The following is a 10,208-nucleotide window of genomic DNA, read 5'->3' on the forward strand; positions in this document are numbered from 1 at the left end:
TCCTCCTTTCTGGCTAACGCATTTCCATCACCAAAAATAAGAATTTTACTACTTGAGTGTATGGCTAAGTAAACATAAGACAAACTACATGCATTTGCTGAGTGGAACTCCAGAGTAACTGAGCAAGATTACAAACTCCGTTAACAGTTCAGCTGTTAATACATGACCCACAACAGAAACCTGGTCAATTGTCCACAGCTGTGTTGCGTGCTCAATCTTAAGAAAAAGTGTTGAGTTTCCAGCTTTCCTGGAAGTAAGTTCAGGTTTTAGCAGTGGTTGACAGATTGACTGGCCCTGGTGTCAAACCTGCAGATCAGAGGGTTGAGCCAGTGAGGACCTTGGAATCCACAGAGAGAAATTCCCAGGTAAAAGAAAGTTCATCTGCAGATAAGATGTCACATCCGTAAATCAGAGTGTGACTAACTTTCTTGTTAGGCAAATCCCAGTTTATATATAGATCTGACATTATGCTGTTTGCCTTTTCTGGTTGAGTGGCTTTAACACTCCCTTTTTTTTCTTAGATAAAATTGGAAGGCATTGGTTTTAGCAGCATTTTCAAATGGTCACATTGGGTTATGCTTCTTGTACTTTTGTCAGAAAGCTGAATCGGGAAAAATCTCTTCTTCTCAGTTGGCTTGCTGGTAAAAACCAGAAAAATTAAAGGGAGTCTGGTTAAAGGGACATACATTCATTCTTCCATTGCATACATTGTTACTGGAATGGAAGAATGAATTTATGCTTTAGTACTGTAGAAGCAATGTATGTCCTTCTCTGCAGTCGTGCATGCTGTAATATCTGCCGTTTAAATAAAATCATAAAAGTACAATAAAAAGGTAATTGGATGCCCCCAGAAGCACTTTGCGGTAGTTCCACAGAGCTGTTCCCTGTCTCCACATGTGTGTGCGTTTTTATCATACATAGCGTGTAGGAAGCAAAAACACAGTGCTTTGGCCACAGTACAGTTTCTTCATCGCACCTTCTTCCTGTGCTAATCTTGAAAATCTTGCGTTCCTGTCACTATGAATCCCTTTTTTTTTTTTAATTTGATACTTCCCCTTTTACCATTGTTTTAATATTTAACAAAAAATAGGAGGAGCAAGCTGCTCTTTAGTACTTGATATTTGGTTGTAAGTTGGACTTAAAAGGAAGATGCTGTCTTCGGAAAAAAAATGTATAATTAGGAAAATTCTCTGTACTCGCTGAGTATTTTTAATGCAGTGTTCCAATTATTTTTCCAGATAAATCAGAATGCACAGATGCTGCTGTAAATGCAGCAACTGCCCAAGAGCTGTTGCAGTATCTTGAATCTCGCACCATCTCTTCCTCAGATGTGACTCTTCTACATCAGCTGAAATCCCTCGTGTTGCTGCGGGATATTGAGAGATTGAAGGATGCATTGAAACAATTCCAGGAACAATCCATGATGCCTCCTGGTAGGTACCATTCACACATGGTCATTCACTGATGGTTTTTTTTTGTGTGGATTAAAATTCAGATTTGTCACAGTTTGTTTCTTGGTTTTTTTTATTAGGAAGTTATAAATAATTATATAGTGGTAAATATGTGCTTGTACAAAATTTGAAAGCATTATTCCCACCAAAAATGCAGTGATTTTCCTTGTTTCTTGTTTGGTTACAATCAATACTTCAGAAACTTTTCATACTTTGTAGCAACTATAGAGGACAAGGTGAGTCAGGTTCTTAAAACAATATTTTTTAAATCTTAACTGGTTTAAGATTTAATCATGTTTAAACCATGGTTTTAATACATTGTAGACATTTTAAATCACAGGAATTAACTTGTTTATCTTGGAGATTTCACTCATCCAGTTAAGGATTAATTTTGCATGCATAAGAATTAACGAAGCCCATTATTTCATTTCTTCTTGGTCACCTACGTGGCTTTTTTAATACATAGATTTTACATGCCGAAGTTTGATTTACAGCTTTGTTTTTGTTTAAATGTCTGGTTTAAGTTTCTAAAAAATAATTATGTAAAAAAAAAGTCACTCTTTATAAGAAATGATATTATAAAGTCATTCATAAAAAGAAAAATTATTCTGTTACTAAATCTTTTCATCCCTGAGGCACAAGACTGATTTCATTCATGCTCCTTTTGTTCTCTATTATAACCCCTATAATTTTAGTAGAATTTCTTCTTGTACAGTTAATGGTTCCTCAAGTGAATGTGGGATCAGCATGGGACAGCATTCATTGTCCAAGTAGTCTCCATTTAAACAGTCATTGTTACTTGTCATTAGTAGTTTTGTTGCAGCATCAGCCAAATCTACAAGATGTGCTGAATTTTCTTGCCTCCCAAAGCATTTAATCAAAGTTGAGAACACTTGCTATGGCACGAGATAATCTCAACCATTTTAGATAGTGCTCTAAGTCTTTTGAAGAGTAAAGTCTGAGCTGGTAGTAGTGTGGTAACAGAGTAAATAAGATCATAGCCATCAGAGGCTTAGCAGTAACGTTCAAAGAAGAGACTACAGCTTGTAACATCATTAAATAATTTACAGCATGATAGTGGCTAAAGATCCCAGTCAAGACTGGAGCTTACTGTGGAGCCTACAATGCTGTGCATTGTAAAAACACAAAGAAGAGAGAATTCCTGCCTGTAGAGCCCATAGCTGACAGATTTTGAAAAGGACACTCTTAAAGAAGTACATACGTGTTCTTTAAAGTGTAGATATGCAGTATGACAACCTTTAAGGTTCTGATAGATCTGAAGTACGCATATACACATGGAATTAAATCCTTCTGTGCATTCAATAATTAATTTCAAGCCTAGATTCTATGATCTTAATTATAATCAGAGAGTCTCATTGGATGTAATACACATTTGCAAACTAAGTAGGACTCAGCAGGAATAGTCGTAATGGTATTGGCCCTTTATTAAATGACCTAATTCACCTTCTGTTGATTAAATCAAAATGGAACTGCTGGAGTGACCACATTCAGGATATTCCTTACAGGCTTTATCCAAATTTTACTCAATACAGTAGGAATTCTATTGGGTTTTGCAGCCTTGAGGCAAGCTGCTGTTTACTTTTATATAGCAGAAATGTCAAACTGAAGAGAGAAAACAGAAGCAAAATAGAAACAAATCCATGCAACTACCCTAATTTTCTGATGTATGTTTTGTCGCTTGAAGAAGCAGAAGACAATTTTCTGAGTGATTTTTAAAATTCCTTTATGTTTCTGCTGATACAGCCTGAAATTGTTTACTCTTCCAGTTGATTTTTTTCCCTGGTAACTGTTGTCACTCAGGGCTCAATTCTAATCTCATTCCAAGAGGTACACGGTGGTGTAACTGTAGTAGTTGATTTGATATTCATGAGGCACAACAGCATAAGAAAGAGGAAAATACATTGTTATAAATTATTAAAGGATAATTAAGCACCTGGTAGATATTAATTTGTCTGAGCAGAGTTTAACAATACGTTCTATTTCTAATTCAGGAAATTCAGTGAATGAGAAGATAGTCTCTGAAATTTTACCTTGAATTAGGCTTTTAATTATACTTTTTTCCTTCTTTTGCCTCAAAAATATGTTATCTTGCTCAGTTTTTTTGAATTCTAGATTTCATACCCAATGAACAGGTGATAAAAGTCAAGTTATTACAAAAACTTGTTGTCTCAGCAAGTTTAAGCTCTTGTTATAGAAATACAGGTTAGGGCTGTTTATGAAGATAAAAATGTACGGTACATCATCATAATCTCAATTTTTTTACAAGTTTGATTATCTCGTCTTTTTTCTGTTTTGTTTATTTTTACTGGAGCATGATGTACTAGAAGTAAAGGTCATTCCTTATTAACATGAGGAAAAGAAAAAAAAAATTCTTGATTTTAGCAAGATGTATTATTTTTACAAAATGAACCTATTTTATTCCCTATAGTTCAAGAAGCTGCATGTTAACCCTTTTTCCTGTGGTTATGATGCTACTAAGATGCCACTATCAAAGGAATAATAATGGGTGCTATGTTTTGTTCGTTTTTGTCTTTAATTCGAGGAAGGAAAGAGTACCAAAAAAATGAGAAGCGATCCATCTCTTTCATATAAGTGCACATTCTCCATTAGTAAACTTCACAGAGTAAACATACCATTATATATCTTTTATTTCCTCACATATATATATATATGTTATGGTTTAATCTAATTTTCCACTAGGGCTACCAAGTCCCACTTGGCAAGTTTATGTCTACTGATGATAAATTTGCTTTTCTTAGTAACTTTTTACAGACCTTTTAGAGTAAAGCAGTGGATTGCCTAAGTTCTGCAGACCACAGATTGAAAACCACTGGTTCAAGACCATGTTTTGGTATTTCCTTCACCCCTCTTAGCACGTTATTCAGACTGGGAATCATTCTTTCAACCAAAAGAAAAACGAAACAATGAAGAAAAATGCTTCTGTTTTACCTTAAGCTCTTAGATCACAGTATGTGCAGTCGTATCAAAGAAAGTTCTAACAAGGTTGTTGGTAGGGTCAGAAAAATTTTGCAGGGAGAGGAAAATGCTAAGGAGATTGAAACAGAAAAAATATCAACATTAAGGTATTATCTTTAACTCTTCATTTAAATGAGAAAACATACTTGAACAAGAAAATCTCTGTGGTTAAGAGATACTGGTTGTTCTGTCTAGTTGTCATCCTCCATCAACTTACCTTGTACTTTGTGCTCCCTGAAGTTACCTTTGACCTCATACTTCAGCAATCATACGAAGTTGACGTTGGCCAAGAGTTTTTGTTTGAACATGGCTATTTAAAGTGTCATTGTTCTCAGACTGTAAAAAAGAACACATTGTCCTATGCCTATTTCCATTCATGATCCTGCACAGGGCAGCGGGCAAAGGAGAAGAGCTGTGACTGGAGGCTCCAGCTCCATTTGCTGGTTGGAAACTGTAGCTTTTGAAGTGAGGGCTGCTCAATTCCCATTTCACATCAATTATTAAAGCATAGGTGATTGCCTAATTAAAAAAAAAAAATTCATTATCTCCTAATTTATGAACTCATTCAGCTTCTACTCATCAACTTCATTCCGTTATCTCTTAACATTTTCTCTTTGTTGGTTCGTATCAAGTCTCAAATACACTCTTCCCTTGTTGCCTACAAAATTATCACTCACAGAAGAACTAGAAGCTTCTTTTAACTCCCTTTTTTTTGGAGGGTTGTCCTTTATATGTCTCCATTGTGGTGTGTGGGGAAGGTACATTTTGCGTACCAGAAGTACACAGTTACTGTGTGCCACCAGCGCACAGGCTGGGCACACAGGGGCCCTAAAATTACATTTAAACTTTCTTTTTTTTTTCTTTTAATGAACATACGAAGAAAAGGAAAATAAATGCAGAAAATAAATTAGCATAACATTATAGAATCATCTTAAATGTGATATTATGTGCTAAGTAGTGTAGAAAGTCCTGTCGTCAAAAATAACTAAAGTCACATCGATAACCTCTGAATTAAGACAGAAGCCATGGCAGGTTTAGTGTAGCTGCCTGGGCAAGACGGCTCATTCTCAACTGGGGCTTCTAGGTGCTACTGTAGGTTAAATAGTAATGTGTGAAATTACTATCCACGCAGAAAGAAATGGAGAAGATTGCACTCTTTTAGCCTTACCCAAATGATCATGTCATTTCAATCACCTTTTTTTTTTTATTTATTTAATCATAACAAATAGGACATTCCAAAATACAGAATCAGAAATTCTTCAAGCTCCAGTATCTGCATTGGTTTTATTGAGATGCTAATATTGAATGGAAACAGATGTTTGCACAAGTCCTTTTCTTTAACTTTCAGAAATGTCATAGAAGTATTTCAAAAGGAATGTGTTTTCTTTTTTTCAGATCATACCAAGATAGTCATGTCTCTGTTTCACTACTGGATTACAGATATCCTTCCCGTGAAGAACAGGAAATAAAGCCTTGCCTGTGACCGTATGCGCAGGGTTAAAATTTAATATACAGACTCTTAGCCAAGTAGCAATTGTTCAGGAAGAGCAGTGTCAATACACTTTCTACACCTTCAGGTAAATGAATTATTTTTCTGTGTTACAAACTCCAGAAGACAGCAACCAGGGTATAACTACTTGTGATTTTTGTGTTTTGGTTGGTCAAGAATATGCGTATGTTGTGTGGCCTGAGTCTTCAGCTGGATTAGTATGAACATTTCACTTTAGGATAAGGAACTTATCTGGAAAGATAAAGTCTGTATCAAGTATTTTGTTTAAGAAGTGTAGTATTTTTTGTTTGTTTATAAATTGATCATTCCTTTCTGGAAGTTTTATTTCTTGAATTTTCTTGTTTATCTAATATATCTTTTCACCTGAAAAACAAATATATTTTTATATTTAAATCTAAGCAACAGTACATGTGATGAATGTATTTTTGCTGAATAAACTGCTCAATTATGGAAATAGAGATATTTCTACATGTGGGTCACGTAGGTACTGTTTGGCGTTATGCAGAGACTTGGATAGCATTTTCAGAACTATTCCACGGCCCAGCCTGTTACAATCCAATGGGCTTCACTGACTGCAGAATTACGGAATTGGGTTCTCTCAATGATTACTGTATAGTCTTTCTATAACTGAATTTGTCCATGTGTAGATGATACAGTAAATAATGTCCATGGTTGTGAAATGTTTTGGAAACCTGAAGAAAAAAGTGCTTTGTGAGAGGCTCTTCTCCCAGGTAAGTCATTCACTTGATAGGTGAAACAGAGCAAACCGTTTCTCATATCTTAGTGTGTTAGCTTCCTCATCAGTAGGATAGGGGCAACAGATTTATCTCCTCCAACGTGTGCTTGAGGATATATTACTGACAGGACTATATAAACGTTGTGTGGGGTTTTTTTCTATTTTTTTTATTATTATATTGCCTGATAGATCCTATTGCAAGGCATTGTTTTTAGGCACGCTCAAACGTATAATAAAAATGCAATCATACCTCTTTCTCTTTAACTGAAGAAGTTAAAGGGCTTCAGTAACATGCCAGAGGATTGCAGGTGCAGAAAAAATGGTCTTATGGCTAAAGCAGCTGTGTGCAGCTCTGGAGAACTTGAGTTAGGTCTGAATCTGCTAGGAAAGATATTTAAACCAGGCTTTGCAGAGGGGAATCTAATACTGTGTTCCCTGGTTTAATGCTCCTGACTTGCTAATACACAGGCACTGAACTGTAGCTGTGACTTTTCACTGAGATCCCACGTGCCTCAGTCCCACATCTGGAGAACGAAGAAGATATCGCTGAAATGTGAAGCACCTAGATACTCTGTTGACAGAACCCACCGGGAATTAAATCACTTCATCCTCAGATTGAGGTTTGAATGTCATGCAGTAAATGAGGCCTAGGAACTGCACAAAAAGAATATGCAGTAACTGGTTAGGTAAGCATCATCTGTCCTGTACACTGAATATGAAAAAATAAATGAGATCATGTAATTAAAGACAGTATTTTGAAACACAAGTACAAACCAGGTCAAATTAGGACTGTACAAACAACTGCAGTGCTTGCATTTCCTGATACTCGAGGGACTGTGCTGGGGGGTGTTATAAGGCTGCTGCCCTGGGAGGATCCCAGGACCTGGGGATTCCTCCTCCTTGTCCTGTGGATCCCAGGCTGGTGCACCTGGAGACCTGGATGTCTCTCTGTCCCACGCCAGTGGAGGTGACTGCAGCTTTCATCTGTCCGGGTTCAGGTGGTAGCAATGCTTAGGGACATATCTCAGGGACGCACACACACACAAAACACTCACACAACTGACTACACACCAGCATACCCCCATTCACACATCCCTGGAACACCAGTACAAGCCCCAGGCTCCCTCATATCCCTATCTCTGTTACAGTGCTTGGCCATTTCTCATAATATTAAAGTGATTTTTCGAATTATGCTAAATTCTAAATAGCTGCACACAGAGGAGAAGATTTGTGTTTCTTTGCCAAGCAAATATTTTGTACTATCAGTAGGCTAATCCCGGAATGTGAGTAAAATTTCTTGGGTCAAAAGTGTACTTTGCTTGAATTGGGTAGTGATAGGGAAAAGATTGCTTTCAGTGTCTCTTTTTTTTTTTTTTTTTCTTTAAACGCTGTAAGACCTTTATATTCCGTGCAGAAATCAGCTGGTCCTAGCAACGCAAGCCTGGGAACAGTTTCAGAGTGTAGCTAGTTAGAGTCAGTGATATCTGATGTCTTTGTAAATGACCTGGAATAGGAGCTGAATCTTACACTTATCAAACCTGCAGCTATTACACTAACGGGGATTATACAGAGTAGAGGACAAAGTAAAATATGAGATGTTGAAGATTTTAGAAAATTGGACCAAATTCAAGTAGATAAATCGTAGATTGTCATTGTAGATAAATGCGATCACATAAAGGGTATATTTGTTTCCAAAACAAACGTGCCAAACAACGGTGTGCTGAACTGCAACATGCATAAGGACACTTAAGAGTAATCTATAAAAGAACACAGCAGAAAGATGTAGTTTAAAAGCAAAAGAAATGGACATTACTCATCCTATAATAATATCAATTAGGCAATTTACTAAAAATGTCAGGGGGGAAGGATTTTTTGGTTCCATGTTTAACATCCTATTTGTAGTCACAAATACACACAAATTTTAATACCTGGTCACTTTTCTGTGCTTCCTCTCGAAAAGAAATGGTGCTGAATCTCCCTACACTCTTTATGGTTTATTTGAGCAGCATTATAACCAACACAGCTGGGATATGAAAACTGAAAAATTTAAATTAATACCCACCAGTGAACACAGTGTGTTTTACATTTCACTATACATGGCTCCTTCAACATAGCAATGGAACATTTATCCCTGTGGATTTTCATGCTAAACTCGTAAATGGCAGAGGAGACGGCCTTGAATTTTTGCTTCTTCTGCATCATTCAGTCTAATGAATGTGCGGTATCAGGTGGAATTTCTGAGGCGTGGAAGAGTTTTTTTAGTGGACTTTGCATCAGAGAACTTCAGACCGAACTGTACACACACAGTTATCAGCATATTTTAGACTTCTGGGAAGACAGAACTTTAAAATTTTGTTTTTAAAACCTAACTGGACTACAGCAGTAGGAAGAATTTAAGGATCAACTAGAAAGTAACTTCACGAGTTAACTTTCTAGTTTGCATAATTAAACATTCCACAGTAAGGAAGGAACAGCAGCACAGTGGGAGAGAAATCAGGCTCCGAGTAGGTGGTGGTCCCTTCCCTAGGCTCTGTGTACAAGGAAAACCACAGGGGCTGAAGTAGTTTGGGACATCTGTAATAGTGAATCGCTGATCACTGTGCTTGTATGCAAGGATATGAGTTCAAAGCCATTTTCTGTATATATAGAGGTATATGTTTTATTCTCAAAATTGCCTGTAAGACCTTAATTCTTCTCTTTTGTGGATGTGTAATGTGGGAATCAGTCTCTAATGTTAAAGATTTTTACTGCTTCAGAAGTGGTGCAATATTTTATATAGTACTTTACAATCATGTAGCATTATAAATTCCTTAACATGTTTTCTGTGACAGCTGGCCTTTCTCCACTGCACCTGTGCAAGGGGGTACTACTTAGTAGGCTGACATGTGGAAAAAAAAAGACTGGAAAAAAAAAGACTTTAAAAAAAGAAAGACAAAAAGGGAAAGGTGTAGCAGCACAAAGGCAGAAAATTTTTAAGCTGTCTTTGACCGAGGAAAATATATTTCACCCAGTAATATCTGCTATATCATAAAATCAGCCCACAGACGCAGAGTGGAAGGTGGTGCGTGTTATGCTTGTACAATATGCTACACTGTACGTATATTAATAAAGAGTGGTAGTGAAGAAACCAGCAAACTATAAGATTGGAAAAACGCATTATATTAATATTTAGGCCAACCTCAGGTTATAGCTATGTAGATCTTGTGATTAATTGCTTCAGTCCTAGATTGCACCTAAGGAGGGCTGCATTGCATGTGTTTATGCAGCTAATTTAGCTTCACTGTTAACTACTTTATCCTCTGCATTGCATCTAAGTAAATTTTGTTGAATAGGCTAATTATAGTGTCTGAGTATTTCACAATTTTTTAATACATGTTTTTCTTAGATGAAAAAAATGTATATTTTTAAACTGCTAGGTGTATGCTGAACTAAGCCATGGGAAAAAAAACACTACATAAGTATAAAGAAAAAGCAGAAACTTGCAAATGCAGTATATGCTTCCTATCTCTGATGA

At 36.5% G+C, this 10,208-nt stretch overlaps 1 protein-coding gene across 1 annotated transcript in view; it reads left to right on the forward strand.

The window, feature by feature from the left end:
• Positions 1 to 6,409, forward strand: part of ERICH1 (glutamate rich 1) — a 69,646-nt gene extending 63,237 nt beyond the window's left edge. Inside the window, exons 5-6 of the mRNA XM_074153602.1 lie at positions 1,239 to 1,433; positions 5,844 to 6,409. Coding sequence (XP_074009703.1) covers positions 1,239 to 1,433; positions 5,844 to 5,917 — 269 coding nt within the window. The 3' untranslated portion in view covers positions 5,918 to 6,409. The remainder of the gene's footprint in view (positions 1 to 1,238; positions 1,434 to 5,843) is intronic.
• The last annotated feature ends 3,799 nt before the right edge of the window (positions 6,410 to 10,208 follow it).

This window comes from Numenius arquata, chromosome 9 (assembly GCF_964106895.1).
Source record: "Numenius arquata chromosome 9, bNumArq3.hap1.1, whole genome shotgun sequence".
In the NCBI taxonomy this organism is placed as follows: domain Eukaryota; kingdom Metazoa; phylum Chordata; class Aves; order Charadriiformes; family Scolopacidae; genus Numenius; species Numenius arquata.